This window comes from Neofelis nebulosa, chromosome 6 (assembly GCF_028018385.1).
Source record: "Neofelis nebulosa isolate mNeoNeb1 chromosome 6, mNeoNeb1.pri, whole genome shotgun sequence".
NCBI lineage: Eukaryota > Metazoa > Chordata > Mammalia > Carnivora > Felidae > Neofelis > Neofelis nebulosa.
Window position 1 is genome coordinate 147,749,734 of NC_080787.1, and position 19,278 is coordinate 147,769,011.

At 52.9% G+C, this 19,278-nt stretch overlaps 1 protein-coding gene across 1 annotated transcript in view; it reads left to right on the forward strand.

Moving 5' to 3' along the window:
- IGF2R (insulin like growth factor 2 receptor) overlaps nucleotides 1-19,278 on the forward strand; it is a 104,225-nt gene that overhangs the window by 35,337 nt on the left and 49,610 nt on the right. Inside the window, exons 5-11 of the mRNA XM_058735827.1 lie at nucleotides 1,891-2,023; nucleotides 5,214-5,343; nucleotides 7,028-7,133; nucleotides 9,712-9,874; nucleotides 10,050-10,224; nucleotides 11,056-11,159; nucleotides 16,640-16,804. Of these exons, the coding sequence (XP_058591810.1) occupies nucleotides 1,891-2,023; nucleotides 5,214-5,343; nucleotides 7,028-7,133; nucleotides 9,712-9,874; nucleotides 10,050-10,224; nucleotides 11,056-11,159; nucleotides 16,640-16,804 (976 nt within the window). The remainder of the gene's footprint in view (nucleotides 1-1,890; nucleotides 2,024-5,213; nucleotides 5,344-7,027; nucleotides 7,134-9,711; nucleotides 9,875-10,049; nucleotides 10,225-11,055; nucleotides 11,160-16,639; nucleotides 16,805-19,278) is intronic.

Genomic DNA, 19,278 nt, shown 5'->3' on the forward strand with positions numbered 1-19,278 from the left:
TGGCAAGCGACCTCCTTCCCGGCGGCTACATTCCTGCTCTTATGAATGTCTCCATTGCTCTGCTCAGTGGAGCAGGAAGTGGGGAGGACTTTCCCCAGGAGCCTTCACTGTTTTTCCGATGCACGCTCCAATTCTGTGGGGCGCTGTGTTAGGCGTGTCTTCTGTTCCTTCCTGGAGTAGCGAGCCGGCCAGAAGTTGCTAAAACTGCCTTGAGCTGGGTGTTTGTGGACCTCGCTTCCTGGAATCTCTCGAGTCTGTTGGTGGAACCGAGCTAGTTTGGAACTACGAGTTCTTTCACACATGGCCCCGGCTTTCCTTCCCGCCGTGTTCCAGGCTGCTCCCTTCGTTCCCAGGCCTTCCTTTGGTCACTAGAGAGGTGCTCCCTGTCTCCTGTTCCCACCCACTCACCAGCCGGCTCGCTCCCTGCTCGAGTTCTGTTTCTGTATTAACCTGCCGGAGGATGATGGGCTGTTGGTTTGTAGGATTCTGGACACCATGGTCGCTCTCGCGGGAACCTAGTCACTGTCTGCAGCAGTACCTTTCTTTTTGGCCGCTTTTGTGCAGGATGCAGTGTTAAGCTTGGCATCTGGCCTGCCGACCCTGCTGCTGGCTTGGTGTGCCTGTGTCCCCGGAGCGGAGGCGCCGGCCCTCTCAGTCATCAGAGAGACCCCTGATCAATGCTGTGGGCGTTGGGGGAGTTCGCTTTCGGGGTCTGGCTGAAGGGAATTCTTGTGTCCCCTGAGGTTGTTTGATTTGATCCATCAGATCTCCCTGAATCTCTGAGAACAGGACTGGGGAAAAGGGTTAGTAGGTCAGAGCATTCCTGCGGGTTTGATAGCATCTTTCTAAGAATAATTTTTTAGCTAAATAGTAAGCAGTTCGTTTTTGTTATATAGATCTGCCTGTGAATAGCTTCAGTCTTTTTTGCAGTCAATTTTAGGAAAACCATCCTTTGAGAGTGATATAGCAGATGACTTTGAAATGATCGCCGAGGGGCACCTAGGTGGCTCGGTTGGTTGAGCATCCAACTTTGGCTTAGGTCATAATCTTGTGGTTCATTGACTTCTAGGCCTGCACTGGGCTCACTGCTTTCAGCTTGGAGCCTGCTTCAGATTCTGTGTCTCCCTCTCCCTCTGCCCCTCTCCCTCCCCGCCCCCTCCCAAAAATAAATGTTAGAAAAATGATTGCCAAGAATGTGAATTTTTGGGCATTCTTTGGCGGGGCGATTAAAGGGGTATTTCCGTAAAGACGACGTGGCGGTACGTGATGTCAGTTAGATGACCGGGGCCTGTTTTATTCTTGGGCGCATCTCTGGGCTTGAATGCTCTGCCTTCAGAAATAGGTAGACCTTGTAAAGCGCAGGGTCTTCTAGTGGGTTCCTTGAAATTTTAAAAATAAGAGGACATTAGTTCCTAGAGATGAGCGAGAGCGCCTAGGTCAGAATGCAGGGAGCGTCGGGTTAGATGCGCAGAGGAGGAATGTGTCTGCATACGTTCCTGAACCGGTGTTGAGGGAGGCCCCGTTAGGTTCCAGGCGTCATCCTAAGCCTCCCGCTTAGGACCACAGCGGTGACAGGGTCCCTGTCTTCAGGGAGCTTCCTCTCTCGTGGGGGAAATCTGGCGAGTCAGCAGACGTCAGTGCCCGGAAGTACGCGTTAGCGATATGAAGAGAAAGGAAGCGGGAGGCTTCTGGCAGCGCGCTGCTGGGATCGGGCGGTGGTGAGGGAAAGTTGGTGGTGCTAAAGGTACAGCCGCTGAAGCTCTTGTCGCCCTTTGCTTTGTTCCTGCTGTCGCCAGGGACCCCGACAGCGGAGACGTTGGCCACGGGCCCCACCCAGCCGGTAGCGGAAGAAGGTGTGTGTCCAAGACCGTTTCTCTTCCTCTCTTCTAGGTGCCGTGCTACGTGTTTGATGGAGAGTTCAAGAAGCACGATTTAAATCCACTGATCAAGATTAGCGGAGGTTACTTGGTGGATGACTCTGACCCGGACACTTCTCTGTTCATCAACGTTTGTAGAGACATAGGTAGGTTTGGGGGGGGGGTGGTGGTGGTGAAGGATTTCTCAGAAGGCTTCGGTATCTTTGCGCTTCTGCCGTTCTTCCTAGTTGGAATATCCGTGTCACTGAGTAGGCCCCCTGAGGAACCTACCGGAAAGATGTTGTGCATAACCTCACCCCCGGGCTCCCAGTCGGTTCTGATTCCGTTGCAGATCTTGTCCAGACTGTTGGTCCATCCCAGTGTGGTTCTCTGTGCCAGATGTGTTGGTTCCAGGATCCTCCCATAGCTGACTTCCAGGGAGATGGTGGGGAGGGCGGATAGAGTGGGTGTGCCGGGCGCCCCGAGACCTGCTGGAGCAGGATGAGTCAGCCCTCCTGGGAGGGCTGTGGGGAGGAGGGTGTCTAGCCAGCTGTGTGTACCCCAGTCTGTCGGCTTTGTGTTGCAGGCTGGGCAAAAGGGACAGACGGACAGCCAAGTGACCCGGGGAACTTGCTCGTGACGCGTATTTTAGCCCAAGCCAGCTTCTTGCCCGGCTTTCTCTACAGGTGCCAGAAGCAGTGTGAGAAGTGTGGGTGTCTTTGCTCAGTTAACTGAAGGCTGTAAATGGCCTTTATCTAAGTGGGGCCCTGAGAACTGTTACGAATAAACCTTTGTTCTGTCAGCAGTTTCTCAACTCCGGCTCTGTGTGTTCTTCAGGGGCGAGGAGGTGTTAGTCCCGAAGGCCGAGACTTTGTCTTCCTGCTGTGCCAGCAGTAGTTGTGCACCCGTAAATCGTGCTGGTAATCAGCTAATCAAATTAAGATCGTTTCTCGTGTTTTCTTTAAGTTCCTGTTTCTCACATAGCACGTGGGACTTTGGCCTTAGGAAAGTTCGGGACAAAATTTTTAGTTGTTTTGAATTTTTGAAAAATGTTTTAAGTTTGAGAGAGAGAGGGAGCACGTGCGTGTATGGTGGAGGGGCAGAGAGAGGAGGAGAGAGAGAGAACCCCAGGCAGGCTCCACACTGTCAGCACGGAGCCCGGTGTGGGACCCGATCCCACAAACTGAGATCCTGACTTGAGTTGAAACCAAGAGTCTTCTGCTTCACTTGACTGAGCCACCACTCCGGTGCCCCTACGTTCGGAAAAAAATTTAAAAATAAACTCCGAACATGAGGGTGTGGCTGGGTGGTCGGTACGTGAGTTTACAGTTATTCTTTGAATTGTACAAATACATTATATACCATTTTGATTTTTTTTTAAGTTTATTTTGAAAGAGAGAGAGGGAGGGGGAGGAGGAGCAGAGAGAGAGGGGGGGAGAGAGAATTCAGCACTGTCAGCACAGAGCCGATGTGAGGGATCGAACTCACAAACCATGAGATCATGACCGGAGCCGAAATTAAAGAGTTGGACGCTTAACTGGCTGATCCTCCCAGGTGCCCCCCCATTTTGATTATTTTCAAACAGTTTTAAAAAGTGAGTATACCACATACGTGGTTCACTAGAAGTGACTAGTGATAATTTTAGATTTTTTTATGTCAGGCTCTTTACATCATTCTTTTGTTCTCTGAAGACAGCTTTTAATGTTCTTTTGGAAAAAGCCAGATAGACAGAGTCTTTGTCTTAAATGGATCTGTAACTCAAATTTGATTATAAAGCTGACGAGCCTTGCAGATTATTGAATTCTGAAATAATATGCCATCTTAGTTTAGAAAACATTTAGATTCCTGGTCTTTTTATCATTTTGAGGATTCCCTGAATTCAGTAGAGATATGCTTATGAAAGGGTTTTTTTTTTTTTTTTTTTTTTTCTTTTTAAAGTTGGCTCCCCAATGGCCATGGAGCCCAGCGTGGGTCTTGAACTCATGACCCTGAGATCAAGATCTGAGCTGAGATCAAGAGTCGGACACTTACTGACTGAGCCACCCAGGTGCCCCAAAAGTTTGTTTTTCTTTTTGATTACTGGCAGTTTGAATTGGCCTTCAGTGACTTTGACTCACAGTAGTTTTCTGAATTTAAAATTTAAAAATGAAAAAAAAAAAAAGTGATTTGCCAGTTATTGTCCAGACGCCCTCCATCCCCAGGAAGTTGCCCTGGGCCCCAAGCCTTGTTTGACAGTGACCCTGAAAAGCTCATGAGCAGCCGTAGCTCTGCTGCTGTGTGCCTGCCTGTGCACACTCAGGGTACCTGCGTCCCGTCTTGCCTTCAGTAGACCAGCGGGTCTGCTGATGCGGGGTGGGCAGGGAGCCTGCCACACCACGGGGACTTGATGTGGACTAAAACCGTCCCCTCGCGAGGTTTCACGGTACAGCCTGACGATGGCGCTTACCTTTTCCTCAGCCGCCGCCACCTCCCATCACGCTGGAGAAGGGGCAAGGGCCCCCCCTCTGGTTGATCAGGCTTTAGTTAAAGACCAGGCTGGGCCTTATTTACTCCTTCACGGCGGAAATTTGAGCCCCTGTCCTGTGCTGGGCACTGAGTCCCAGCCTTGGATGGAGCTTATAGTCAGGGGCACGTGTGAGGTAAGCGTGTAAACCCGATGCCGTGTGAGATGCCCGTGGCCGTGAAGGAAAAGCTGTAGGATGGGAAAGGGTGGCGGCAGTAGCCGCTGAAGTCTGGGCGGTGTTCTAGGTACATCAGGCGTTTTTTGATCCTCCCCAGACCTGTGGGAGATGCCCCAGCAGTTGGACAGTTGTGTGATGAGAGCAAAGTTACAGAGACAGCAAGTGGTGGATCGAAGAGTTGAAGCCAGAACTGTCTGTGGTTTCTTTCCACCGGGGTCCTCATCTTCCCACTGATCCCTGGGGTGTCTGCATTTTCTGCATGGTTTGTAGCTTGGAGGAGGGGATGACGCTGCAGTCGGTGTATCTGTAGGAAAGGGTGGGGGTGGGGGGGGGTGTTCCTTAAGTACAGATTACACAAGAGTCCCCGTTCCTCGGGCACCTCTTCCCTGCCAGGTGCAGCGTGAGCGCCTTCCCTGCACGTCCCGGCAGCCATGCCGGGCAGGCGATGCTGTTCTCACTCCGTGTGTCCAGAGTGGTCAGTGGCACGCCCACGGTCTCCGGACGGGGTTCGGTCCTAGCTCTTTCTCGTTTCCAGACCTCTACTGCTTTATGTTACTTTGGGGACTTTCAAAAATTTGATAATTTTTTTTTTTAAAGGGACCCTGTGCCTAAGGTTAAGCGTGATCATCAGTCCTGACGCACAGCCTGATTCAGCGTCACGTGTGATGTTTTACAGACTCCCTGCGGGACTCGAGTCCACAGTTGCGTGGCTGTCCCCGTGGCACTGCTGCCTGCCTGGTGAGGGGGGACCGGGCGTTTGATGTCGGCCAGCCCAAGGAGGGCCTGAAGCTCGTGAGCAAGGACAGGTGAGTGTGCTCTCGGTGCTCGTAACCCCCGCAGGTCCCTGCGAGATTGCTACTTCGTGTGTGCTCGTAGAGCCGTTGGTCATGGCTGTGCATCACGCAGGCTGGTCTGCTTGCCGATTTTCTGGTCGTTTGTCTCTGTGGTCGTTCAAAACGTGTATCACGATGCGGCACACATCCGTACGTGTATTCAGTTCACGAAATAACCCCTACCTTAACGCATGTTCTGATGTTCCGGTATTCTCCATGTCACATCACTCGTGACGTTGCTTTTGCGCCCACAGTCCTCTGTTCCCCAGAGGGGAGGTTTGCTGGTGTCCTTGTAGGGTGTGGAGCTTGCTTCCTTACCGGGGTGCGGCGAGCACCCTAGTTCCCGTGGGGGGTGGTTTGTTTCTCGTAAGAAGCCGTGCTTTCTGCACATGGGCTTCTACTGCCCTCGTAGCCTTGAATTAGCAGAGAGAGGCTTTTCTCCAGTGTGTCCCACATGACCACGGCTTCGATCACGTCTTGGCTTCCAGGGGCCTTTGGTAGATGGCTCATCGTGGCTGTTCTAGCATGGAACTGATGGTGCGTCAGGGTGGGCGCTTCTGTCCACAGAAAATGTCGGAGCATCACCTAAGTTTAAGAACATTTGGGAGGTTTCTGTACATGTGTCTGTGTTAGTTTGCCAGGGCTGCCATGACAGCGTGCCGTAGGCTGGCTTCAACCACAGAAACCGGTTTCCTTTCAGTTCTGGAGGCTGGGAGGTCCAAGGTGCAGGGAGGCCGGGTTTCTTCTGAGACCTTTCTCCTTGACTCGTAGACGGCCGCCTTCTCCCTGTGTCCTCACCTGGTCGTTTCCTCTTTGTGTCTGTGTTCTGGTCTCTCCTTCTGATACTGACACCAGTCGTGTCTGATTAGCTCCTCACATCCTCCCTGTGGCCTCGTTGTCACTTACTCACCCTGTCTTCAAATACAGTCACATGCCAAGGCACTGGGGGATTAGGGCTTCGGCATATGAATTTTAGAGGGACACAGTTCAGCCCGTCCCGTTGTCCTAAGTGACAGGTGGGTGACTCCTCATGCAGGAGAGGGGACTTTGTAAAACGTGGGCATTGAATGAAAGCTAGAGCTTTTCAGAGAAGAGGAAGGTCATCTGTTTTCGGGTGTTCTGTGACCATCAGCCCTGGAGCCGCGGGCACATCCCGCGGGGAGGCCAGCACACAGACCGGTGGCCCAGGCTCGCCTGGCCACGGGAGGGCAGGACGGCTGTGGCACTTGGCCGTCTTCAGGTTAGAGGAGAAGAGACCTTGGCCTGCACTGACAAGCCGCTGTGTAGAGAAGTGGTCGTGCAGCCTCGTGGACAGAGATGCACTCGGCCGCTCGGCTGTGTTTGTTTTGTTTTCTCAGATCGTTTATAGTCTTGTCTTGTTTGTCTTACTCAAGCGGCTTTTCTTAGTATTTAAATTTACACGTCAGTCGTTTTATTTATTTTTAAAAAGAGAACAGTATTCACTGAAGTTTACTTAAGTAAAACAGTTTTTTAGAATGGAGATTGGAGTTATTTTGCGCTGCGGTTTCCTTTATATTTCAGTGTTTCTTCTGTTCCCCCCTCCCCCAAAGGAGCGTGCCGAATACTCAGGGAAGCAGATTAATGTGAATCTAATTCATACTTTCACAACCCTCTTTTCCAAACGTGTGTCGTCCAGGCTTGTCCTGAGTTACATGAAAGAAGAGGCCGGGGAGCTAGACTTCTGTGATGGTCACAGCCCGGCGGTGACGATCACGTTTGTCTGCCCGTCGGAGCGCAGAGAGGTGAGTGGCTTGCCTCGGAGGGCTTCCTGGCAGCTCGCGTCAGTGGGGACCGGCCGAGCGAGCACATCTCGGGGCGGGCCAGGGCGGCGGGTCTGGGGGCAGGAGACAGCCGGCCGGGAAAAGATGCATCAGTGGAATATCCAGGAAGATGTGCCTGTGGGGACAGACTCTCGTCTGCACGTGCGAGGGTCTCGGGGGGACAACGGCTTGGTGTTCGCTTTTTCTCGACAGCCTGGAGGGGCCTGTGCATATGTCGACGTAGGATGGCGTGTTGATGTAGGGAGGCGTCTTGTTCTAGTTTGTGTGAGATGATTTTAAGCGGTTCGTGGAGAGATTTCTTAAGTTTATATAGCAGCGCTGATTGGAACGAGTATTTGAAAGGCCATATGTATAGTCTCAAACCTGTGACTCCCTGGCTATTATTTGTTAGGCTGAGACAAGGTGAAAGTAGCTAATGGGTTTGTGGAAACAGTCAAGGCATGAGAACAGATGCTCTGCAGACGTGGCGGAGGCCGTGCAGGCCAGACGCTGGAGTTGCGGGGCTAAGGAGGTAGGAGACTCGTGGCCAGAAGGAAGGTTCTTATTCCTAGGGCCTCGCAGCGAAGCCTTCCGTCCCCTCCTCCCCCACTCTCACGCGGCCGATGACCCCATCATCCGGTCCTCAATTCTGGCACACTCGTAAACTCCTTGAGGGTAGGGCCCGCGTCTGTTTGTCCTTGGGCCCGTGCCCGGTGGCGTTGCACGCGTCCGTTGCCGTTCAAGTGTCCTAGCAGGTGCGGGGTGCTGATGGAGGGAGATAGCCCCCGGGGAGGAAGGGTAGGGCTTTCCTCTCATTTATTTCTGTCTCCTCATAATAGAATGAAGGGGGAGGAGCTGAATTCTTTTGCGAGGGAACCGTGCTCCCCCCGCCCCACAAACGAACGTGGAATTTGGTCTGGTTTCGGGCTGGCAGCCGGCCCGTTTTGTGTGTGTGGGATTTGGAGACAAAAGTGGAGTCCGGGCCAGCTTTCCATTTTGTGTCCCCAGACTTCCAGGGCCACGTGGTGTCAGCTTGGGAGAGCCCTGCCTGGCCGGCAGCGGACCTTGGTGCTGGAGGCGAACGCTGGGGAATAGTATGTGTGCTTTCCACTGGCGCCTGCGGGTGTGGAGTGGAATCTAAGCTGGCAGGGGTCTTCGTGTGTCCCCTGCCTGCTGGGGCTTTCAGTGAGAAACGGTTCCCTCCACCATAACGAAGGGAATCGGGAGCGTCCCTCCTTTCTTCTCCGTGGATACGGATACGTGCCTCCATGGCTACGAGGCACTCCGTGGCCTTCGGAAAGGAGGCCGGTTTGTTATTAGTGGAGGGAGAGTCCGTTCCCAGCTGCACCGTTCACCGCACAGAACCGGGTGACATTTGACACCTTTGCTCTCGAAGGTCTCTTTAAGTGTTTACGCAGGCTCACGGAATGTACCTAGGAGCTGGACTTTTAGTAAATGTTCACCCTGTCATATGGATCTTAAAAAAAAAAAAAAAAAGCTTTACTGAGTTTGCTTAGCATAAAATTAACCTGTTTCAAGGACAGCGTAACGGCTATTAGCACATTAACAGAATTGTGCAGTCTCTGGCACAGTGGAACGTGAGGACATCTCCGTCATCCCAGAAGAAAGCCTGGGCCTGGCGGGTGTTCAGTCCCCATTCCTCCCCCAGCCCTGGCAGCTGCTAGTCGACTTTCTGCCTCCGTGATTGGCCCTTTCTGCGCCTGTCCGATGCGCGAACCTTGCACGCTGGGGCCTTTTGCGTCCGTCTTCGTTCACTTAGCCCTCGGCACCCCGTCACGACTGTCCGGCTTCCCCAGGCCAGCTGGTGGGAGCCTCAATTTTGAGTCAGACAGACAGAGCTGGACTCACAGCTCTCCGCGTCTGATGGAGTTGCGACCCGCGTGTGTAGCCCCAGCCCTTCGCGCAGTGCCTGGCACGTGACAGGCGCTCGGGAAATGTTCATGGGGTGGTGTTGCCTGAAAGGAGCGTGGCCGCCTTCCGCGTCACTCCAAAGAGAGCGGCTGAGGTTACGCTTGTGAAAGCAGCTCTTGGGCTGCAAAGTGGCAGACTTCAGGCTTGTGGGGGGTGATGCCCTGGCTTCCCCCTGGGGACGGGAGCCGACTCGTGTGCAGGTGAGGTATGCCCAAGACCACTTTGACAACCTGAGGGCAGGGGTCACGGATCGTCTGCCCAGACACACGCATACACGGCGGTTTCCACTCAGCTCGGGGGTTCCTCTGGCGTGCTCCTTTCAGCTCCGATCGAGAGGAGCGAACAGACCACGTGCCTTTGCAAGTCACGGCCACCTGTGGAGGTTGTGGCTGTCAGGCGACCTTGAGTTCAGGGTGGTCGCAGTGGCCGAACCTTGAGCGTGGCTCTGAGAAGGACAAGAATGGTCGCAGGTAGACAGTTATTACTCGCCAAGTGATCGAACTGTTCGGAAACAGTAACAGAAGAATGTAGAAACCCAACACCATAACATACCTTTGGGTTTTTGAGAAGCATAGAAAGTCGACATGTAAAAACGTTAATTTTGCTCTTTTCAAACCGTTCCTGATAGGGCACCATTCCCAAGCTCACGGCAAAATCCAATTGCCGCTACGAAGTCGAGTGGGTCACTGAGTACGCATGCCACAGAGATTATCTGGAAAGCAGAACGTGTTCTCTGAGCAGCGAGCAGCACGAGGTCACCGTCGACCTCCAGCCACTCAGACAGGACAGAGGTGAGGGTGCTCTGAAGAGAAGCCGGAGGGGGACCGTGAGCCGAGCGGCCGGGGTAGCCTCCGCCGCTGGGGTGGGTGTGTGAGGAAGGGGTGAGGCCTGCCTCGGGTAGTGCCCCCGCTTTCTGGCACCTGCTCACGTAACCGCGTCTCTCCTCCTCTCGTCCCCTTACCTTAGCTTCATCCTCCTCTTACTACACTTCCGACGGAAAGGAATATATGTTTTACTTGAACGTCTGTGGAGAAGTTGAATTGTCTTTCTGTAGTAAGAAAGAAGCTGCCGTTTGCCAAGTGAAAAAGTCCGAATCCACTCAAGTCAAAGTAGCAGGAAAATACCAGAATCAGACCCTCCGGTGTGTAAACAGCCTTCACGTCATTTTCGAGTGCATTGTGTCTATTCTTGTGAGACCGAGCTGACTCGCCTTATCTTCTTTCTCCTTCCATTTTCTGTAAAGTACACACAGGCCCGTTAAGCCAGCGTTCCTTCCCGTTTGACTTAGGAGAGCTGCCATTTGTCAGCGATCCTGGCTTTCCAGTAAGGCCGTTTCTGTTAACACTGTTCGATTTATCGTCTGTTGTTTGTAAGGGACCACCCTGTCGGAGAGGCATTGAATTCGGTTACCGTTGCTCTGGCCTTTGCATTTTACAACGCGTGTTTCTGAGGAGTTCTGATTTTTCTCTGGCAGCTCGAGAATCTGTAATGCCGTTAGCATTAGTAAAAGTTTGAAACCACTAAGAAAATGCATTCAGTACGATTCCCGTGGCCCTTAACTTGGTAGTTACCTTCACAAAAGCATTACGAAAATGTAGCTCTCTGCAAAGAAGTATGGTCAAGGATCCCTCAGGTAAGACTGTGCCGTGGCAGTCGCTAGACAAACCGCGTGCTCCTTGGGCCTTATTTATTTTGTACAAAATCCGAAACAAGAGTGGAAGAGTTTTTATGCTCACAGCAAAACCTTCAGTGCTTTCTTCCAGCCAGCTATTACTTTGAAGTAAGAGGACAGGCCCATACATTTGGAACTCATTTCCTTTAGATGTTTTTTTCCCAGCTGCCCGGAGAGCTGGCTGTTCTGTCAGGACTGATTTGTTGATGGTATGCAGAAGGCTTAACGTGGAAACGTGTAACAATTCAGGTTTCTTTCTTGGTTCTACCAAACCTGTGTGTGTTTGTCGCAAACCTCTAGATACTCCGATGGAGACCTCACCTTGATATATTTTGGAGGCGACGAATGCAGCTCAGGCTTCCAGCGGATGACTGTCATAAACTTTGAGTGCAATAAAACTGCAGGTGAGTGCCGGGGGCAGGGGCAGGGGCGGGGGGTCGTCCTTGCTCGTCGTAGTGCCTGGGACATAAGTGTTCTTGGGAGCCGAATGCCGAACGGACCAGCCAGGTGTTCTCCTTTGGACGTGGCCACCGCTGGTCCCCAGACTGGGGTTTTCTGTTGTAGCGGGCAGGAGTACCCCTTCCATCCCATGCCGCCAGTGACACACACATCCTGTTTCCATTTTCCTCTGCTCTCTGTTTGTTTTGGGAATGGGCCCAGCACGGGGCTTGCTGGGAAGGCGTTTCTGTCCTGACTTCTGGCTCGCACCGAAGCGTGTGCAGGTCTGGCAGGGGTGGGTCTGCTCACCACCCTCGGGGGGTTGTCACAAAGAGCTCTTCTCTTGGGAAGTAAGATTCAAGACGACCCTTTCTGCAAATAGTGGCTCTGCGGTAGAAGCTGGATGCGGGGGTGGCGAAAGGTCCCAGGGCGAGTTTAAACAGAATGTCTGGTTTTCCTGAGAGGTTAGGATGAGCTTTCTTGAAGTCACAATGGCACTGGCATTTCAAAACGTGCTACTATCGTTTTTTTTTTTTTTTAATTAAAAAAAAATGTTATTTTCCATTTTTTAAAAACGTTTATTTTGGAGAGAGCGAGTGAGAGCAAGAGAGCGTGCCCACGCAAGTGGGAGAGGGACAGAGAGGGGACAGAGGATCCGGAACAGACTCCGTGCTGACAGCAGCAAGCCCGATGTGGGGCTCGAACTCATGAACTGCGAGATCATGACTTGAGCTGAAGTCAGATGCTCAACCAACCGAACCACCCAGGAGCCCCCCAAAATGTGCCTATTTTTGAGAGAGAGGGTGCGCACAAGGGAGGGGCAGAGAGAGAAGGGAACAGGGGATCCAAAATGGGCTCTGCACTGACAGCAGAGAGCCTGATGTGGGGCTCGAACTCACAAACTGTGAGATCATGACACGAGCTGATGCCAGATGCTTAACTGACTGAGCCACTGAGGCGCCCCTCTGCTGTCTATATCTTGGAGATCTTGGACATGGTTTGCATCTGTAGGGAGGTGATGGGATGCCATCACCGTCGAAGAGCCGTCCTATCCATTGACCTCCGGGCTGTGACCCAGGTGCACGCAGGCAGACTGAGCCCCCGCACAGAGCTCTCATTCTGGACCTGGCCTGGTTCCAGTCGGCTTACAGCCGCAGAAGCTCTCGAGGCTGTTCCACCCCCAAGGGTCTTTCTGGCTCTTTGTTCTGTTTGTTTTGTGTGTTTCTATGGCAGAGTTGTGACCGTTGGTCACGAGGCAGGCTCCTGTGTGATTCAGCAAGGGCTCTGGGAGAGGCAGCTGTGCCCGACATAAATTGTGCTCCAGAAGCTCGTGTCCGCAATGGTGACGGAGGTCGGCGGGGGGACTGTGATCGGCACCAGGCTCTCGCAGGCCGCCGCGGGCGCAACGGAGAGGGAGCCCGGGGTAGAGCAGATGGGAAGGCTTCAAATCAAAGTGCCACCCTGTCCCCTCGCCGCGAACTCTCTTGTCTTCCTGCGCCCCTCGGTCTTGCCCAGGAATCTCTTTGCTGTCCCTTTTGAGAACTTCCATATTCAAGTGGATTTGTTCAACAAACGTTTCGTCCTTATCATATGTCTAGACCTCGCGAGGCCTGCGGTGCCGTGATGGCCACACATTTGCCTGGCGTTGAGGCTGGAAATGCAGCGGGAGCGAGCACGGTGCCTGTGGTACAGGTCGTGTAGGCTGGACCTGGGCCGCGTGCACGCACTGTGCCCGGGACCTCGTCAGAGCGGCCTGGGGTGCGGGCAGCTGTGAGGATCAGGGCGGTTAGGGAAAGAGGAGGCAATGCCTGGTGACCCCACAGGGTGCGCAGGAGGAGTCAGCCGGGCGCAGCAGTAGGGTGGCCGTGGGGACCAGAGGGAGAGGGAGCAGCTCTGCTGAGGGCTGGATGTGGGCAGGTGTAAGCAGGTCAGAGCTGCCTCCTCAGAACACCGCTACAGATGACCCCAGAGAGGAGAGTGAGAAGCTCATATGTCCTGCAGAGGAGCTGGGTTTTCTCCGGAAGTCAGCGTGGAGTCCCAAGGACTGGAGGTGGGGGGTGGACGAGCCTGGTTTGGGCGTGGCCTGTGGGTACGTCTCCCGTGTGGTTTGAATGCCCCGCTGCTCTTGCCGGATTCCCGACTTCCTTCCATCGTCCTCACCTCTCCCCAGATTCCAGTCTTTCTTCCGTCGTCTTTACCTCTTCCAAGCTCTTAGGACCTGTCTCTGAAGTCCAGCCCTTCTTACTCTGTGTCCCAGGGCCTGGAAACACATCCTGTTTCTTCCTCCGTGTCCCCAAGCCCGCAGGCCTCCAGGGCGCCCGCCCTCCCCTGGCTGGCCGACTCCAGTAGTCCCAGCCTCCCTCTGACCTTGTTCTGTTCTGGGCTTTTTATAAACGACTTGGCTGAGATCTTTATGCACGCACTGATGTCACTTGGGCGTGCTGGGAGGATAGAGTCGTGATCTGAAAAGATCCCAGCAGGTGAGGAGGATATTGAGAAGGGCACGAACTCTGGAGCTGCTAGGGAGGGACTCGTGCCCGAGCGCCAGTGCCCCAATGAGTTGGGCTCGAAAAGAATACTAGTGGCCATTTTCTCCTCTTCTGTCTTTTTCTTCTGTTTTCTTCACTTCCAAGTGTGAAAGTAGAAAGAATATTGCAGTGAGAACTCATACAGTTGCCACTTTTTATTGAACAGTTGCTAATATTTTGCCAAATTTGCTTTGTGCGTTGCTGATGGATCCTAGCATGCCACCCACCGCCCTCCCTTCGCGTGACCTCAGAGCCTTTATCAGAGCCGACAGGGTCGACGGAGATGCCCTGATGCCCAAAACCCAGTGTCTTACGAGCCTGTGTTGGTTAGGCTGGTGGTGGAAAGACCAGAGGGGGAGACGCCAGATGTTTTGTGAGGGGTTTTGAGTCTGTTCTCGTGCTGGAGTTGGATTATAAAGTATTTCCGATTCCTTTCAGCTCTGTGATTCGGTTCTTCAAACTTCAGAGCAAACTGTGGACTGTATGGTTACTTCGTTATTGCTTCATTCAAATTTAAATGTAGAGTTTTCAGAGAAAAATTCCTTTGTGGATTTTATTTGGATAAATGTCACGTCATTTTTGCATGTGAATGGGTGTTAATTGGTTATGTCTTACAATGTGGTTTATGGTTTAACTGGGATCTCCAAGACTCATTTATGCTCATGACACATGGGTGCATAAATGTATTCTTTTACCCTCTATCTGTGTACACTCATACACACCCATACACACAACCATTTGTTTTAGTAACTTACGTCTCGTTTGCTGCAGTGTGCTCCTTATTATCAGGGATCTTCTCAGGTAAGAACATTAAATCTTTTTTTTCGAAGGGCAGTATCTTGGAATAGCGACTCACGAATTTAACTGACTCATTACAGTAAAGGTGTATTTTCTTCCGTTCAGAGCAGGTCATCGGAGGGGCTGGATGTGGGACTCTGCTCCACACGGTCGTCTTGTGTCTCCCGTCTGGTTGTTGCTGTCTGTACACTTGGCCTTGAAGGACTCTTCAAGGGGAATGGGAGCAGCATTTGTTATGGGCCAGAACTAAGTGGTATGGCCCGACCTCAGAAGCAAGGGGGGGCTGGGAAACGTAGCTCAGTTGTGCACCTGGGAGGAAAATTAAGCCAGTTTGGTGAGCAGGTAGCTTTGTCTTTGCGATAGTGTGATGTGAAATGGTGCTGCAGGCAGAGAACAACTCGGCACCGCTGGAGAAATGCACTTGCCCTTGAGCTGGGGAGTCGCAGCTTACTATTCTTCCGAAATTCACTGAGTTATAAGAATACAGGTACGATGCAGGCCGGTGGTCGTGTAAAACTGGCTCTCCCTCGTTACTAGTAAGTTTCAGAGGCAGAACCAGCTCCAGAGTGGGGATGGATACCGGAACCATCCCTGGTATTATTTAATGGTTTGTAAACTTACCTGGGAAAAGAGAAATGTGGGAAACACGAGTCTTTTCCAGACAGTGAGATACAAATCCTGTAGGAGTAAGCTGTGCGGCAGTCATGTGGGTGGGGTGAAGAGACAAAGGAGTTTCACTGCTGGGTGGGCCGCACAATGGAGGGAGGGAGGGCAGCGCGGTGCTGACTAGAAGGGGTGGGCTCCTCGTCGAAAGGGAAGCTGGGAGCGCCGCTGCTTAAAAAGAACGGCTTAAAGTGTGTACGTTTCAAAGAGAAGGAAAAAAAAAACCCACAGGAGTGTGGGGAAGTATTGCCTTGTGGTTATGGTTATGAGCCTGGCTCTGGGGCCAGACTGTCTGGGTTTGAATCCTGGCTCCTCTGCTTTCTAGCTATGAAACCATAGGCAAATTATTTAGCCCCCCCTTAACCTGTAGAAACGGGGCTACAACTGTACCTGTGCCACAGGGTTTCAGGGTTAAACATGCCGACGTATATAAAGTACTTGACCCGGAACTTGTTTTCTGCAGCCATCCCTGCGTAGCACTTAAACACTCAGTGCCTGGCTCAGATTGTGCTCAGTACAGGTTAGCTGTTCCTGCTGGTATTATAATTATAATGTTTATAATAGTGAAGATTTAAGAGAGATTGCAATCAAAACATCATTTGCCCTTCGTACAAAATATTATTTCCCTTTCCTTTAGAACATTGTGCACTTCAGGGCACCCCAAACCTCAAGAAAGGCACATCATGTAGGAGGTCCAGAGGAAGATTATTAAACCATCAAGGGGTGGAAAACGGAGCTCTGTGCCAGCGGTTGACCAGCCTGGAAAGGCGAGGGGATAGTATTTCTAGTAAGGGAAAAATTACCAAAGTTCACCGAATCCCAGGCTACGTGGATCAGAGAAGTGGCCCACGGAGAGCTGGCTTTCAGACCGGAGCTGACCTGTCGGAGCTCCCTGGAGCTGTGGGGACCAGAGCACCGGTTAGGGTAGGGTGTTGGAGGCATACATATGTGATGGGGGCCTGAGGGCCGAGGATACTGGGGTGTTTGGACGCGTGCCTCTGAGCTGTGAGGCTGCGTAGGCCTCGCACGCTTCCGTGGGACGGCTGTCCGTTGTGACTCTTTCCTTTCGGTCTAGGGCTGGATCGCAGGGAACTCCCCCCTGCCCGAAACCACATCAGAAACCCAGTCAGTGGTGCTCGTAGAGCCCGCAGGATGTTCATGAGCCCTTTGGGGGCTGACCACAGTCCGTGTGCAGCAAGCCCTGCCTGGTGGCTTACACGGTCCTCATCAGCACCCCTTTCATGTCCTTGGTGAATGTGCTGTCGACAGCCTACTGACCTGTTGAGGGGTTGATGATGGAAACTCCAGAGAAGCCTCTTGCATCTCCGGCGCCTCTGATGTCTGGGCTTTGGGACTGGAGTTTAACTGCCCAGCTGGTGCTGGTGTCCTTGTCGGCTGACATCCCTAGGTTTTGGTCACGTAATCGAGTGGCTTTCCTTCCTTCTCCAATGGCACAGGTAATGACGGGAAAGGAGAGCCCATCTTCACTGGGGAGGTAGACTGCACCTACTTCTTCACGTGGGACACCAAGTACGCCTGCATCAAGGAGAAGGAGGACCTCCTCTGCAGCGTGACCGAGGACAAGAAGCGCTATGACCTGTCTGCGCTGGCTCGGCACTCAGGTAGGTGTCCTGTGCGCCCTGGAGGCCAGTCCGCGCGCTGGCGGGGGCGTTCTCTCGTCTCTTAACCGTGAACGCATTCCGAGAGGCTCCTACTGTTTTCTTCAGCGGTCAACTAATCGTATCCTGGCCTTTCTCCCCTTCTCGCGCAGCAGCACGAATTGTTAGACGTGACGCTGAACGAATGAGGAGGCAGACGATCTCAGCTCGAGGTTGGCATTGCTCCTCCAGCTGGGAGAGTTGAGGCAGAACTGCCAAGGGCCGGGCCTTGTGCTTTGTGATTAGAACGTCTTTTATTTTAGATTTCTATTCTTGTTGCTAAGGAAGTAGATGTTGAAAGTTGCCATCTCACGTGCATGCGTCTGTGCGTGTGGTGCTGGATGTTAATGCAACGCAGTGATGCTCTCATAGCAGATGCACACTGTGTTCACGCAGAACAAGTACAAGGTTGTGTGTCGATTATGTCTCTGGAAAAAAAATAAAAGCAGAATTTAGAGTCTTAAGGCAGCCTTCAAGTAGGTAGTGTTTCCGCCTCGCACCTGGCCTGTTGGGCTTGCGGGCTTGAACACCGCGTGTGAGGGCCGGTGGGGCCGGGGTCAGCTGTACTTTGACCATGCTTTCCTGTCTCTAAAGTGGGGTCTGCAATCCCCATCCACCCTCAGATGCTCTTGTAAGGCTGAAGGGAGAAAGGGTGCGGGAGCCTTTGGATGCCATGTCTCTTGCTCCATCAGTGTGATGAGCTTTGTCACAGAGGCCTGGCCTCACCGTAAACACCGGCCAAGATGGGTGTTACGAGTCTGCACAGCAGGTGGTGTTGAGCGTTGGTTACGTGGCAGGTGCCAGACAGGGTCCTGGGGTCACAGGAGCAAACCTGGTGAGCATGCCCCAGGCCTGCCCCAGGCCTTCTAACTTCCCATAACTTCCCAGAGGGCCGGGAGATTGAGGACTAAGAATGGGGGTTCCCATCAGGGAGACGGAATCCAGTGGGGACATTTTTAGTTTTACCCTTTTAGCAGCCCTGGAATTCAGTATCTGTAGAAGCGAACAGCATAGAGAGAATACCTAACAGAGAGAGAACGGCTCGCCTCAAGTCCCAGAATCGTCCATGCAGTAGGAGCGATGACTCATGTGTTCTGAGTCCCCATCTGGTTTGGGCAGTATAATATTAGAAAAAGGGATTCCTCTCTTGTGGAGTGCTGGAGAGCTTCTTTTTGAACACGAGATGTCTATAAATGTTCAGTGTCGGCGCGTTTGCCTCGGAAGCAAATGTCCTTTGTGCGTTAGTAGCTCGGCACCCGTTAAGCTGGGAAGGGTGCCATGGGGCAGTTCTGGTGCGTGTGTGTTCGGGAAGAGACAGGCTTTGTGCGGTGGAAGGAGAGCATCCAGCTGTGTGTACGTGAGCGATTTGCCTGCCTCCTCAGGCCTCACTTGTGTTGCGGTAAACTGAGCGGTGCTGTTAGATCCCTCTGTTCAGCCTTGTTGTTGTGTGCGGGATGTACATGGGGCCAGGGGCCTGTGCGGGACGCAAAGATACGTGCACTCTGTCCCCCAGGGTGGGCCGCCAGGCGGGCTCTCCTGGGACACGGGTATTTCTGGGAGTTCGTGCAGACCGCTAAGGATTGCCTCGAGCAAGAGCCGAGCTCCTTCCTTGCCGGCTTCGAACTGTCCTCCCGTCTTCTGGCTTGTCAGCCCACTTCGCTCCCTGTGTCTTTGTCCTCATTTGTGTTTGTGCAAGCATCTGTGGGTTCTTCTGGGTTGTCGACAGCGGCACATAGAGCTTCAGAGTAACTGTGTTACTTCCTACGGGCAGCGGGCTTCCCCCCTGAACCCCGGTGTCTGTATGCCCTTCACACGCAGCTCTCCTTCCCCCCTTCGGCGGCTGTTCTGGGAACACCGTCGGTTTGTGGTCTTGCTCTCAGCACTCACGTGTGCTCCCTCGACCTTCCGTGGAGTCCTGATCCTGCTCATAAAGGAGCGCATCACGAGCTGTTTGAGCTCAGGGACCTCGGTGTCCTGTGATCTCCCAGAAGGCAAGCATGCCCCACGCTCGGTCTGCTGGTGTGGGAGACGTGGCAGCTTTCTTGAGCCTTCCTGGGGGTCGGAGGAGGATGCGTTACCAGTGGCATGGCGTTCTGCCTTCCAAGCACGGTCTGCCGTCCCGATTTGCTTTGTGTGTGTGTGTGTGTGTGTGTGTGTGTGTGTGTGTGTGTTTGTGTGTGTTTATTTATTTTTGAGAGAGAGAGAGAGAGAGAGACAGACCAGAATGTGAGTTGGGGAGGGACAGAGCGAGAGGGAGACACAGAATCCGAAACAGGCTCCAGGCTCTGAGCTATCACCACAGAGCTTGATGCGGGGCTTGAACCCGCAAACCCTGAGATCACAACCTGAGCCAAAGTCGGATGCCCAACCGACTGAGCCACCCAGGCGCCCCTGCTCTTCCGTTTCTGATTTCACACTCTCTGCCTACTTCTGTTGAG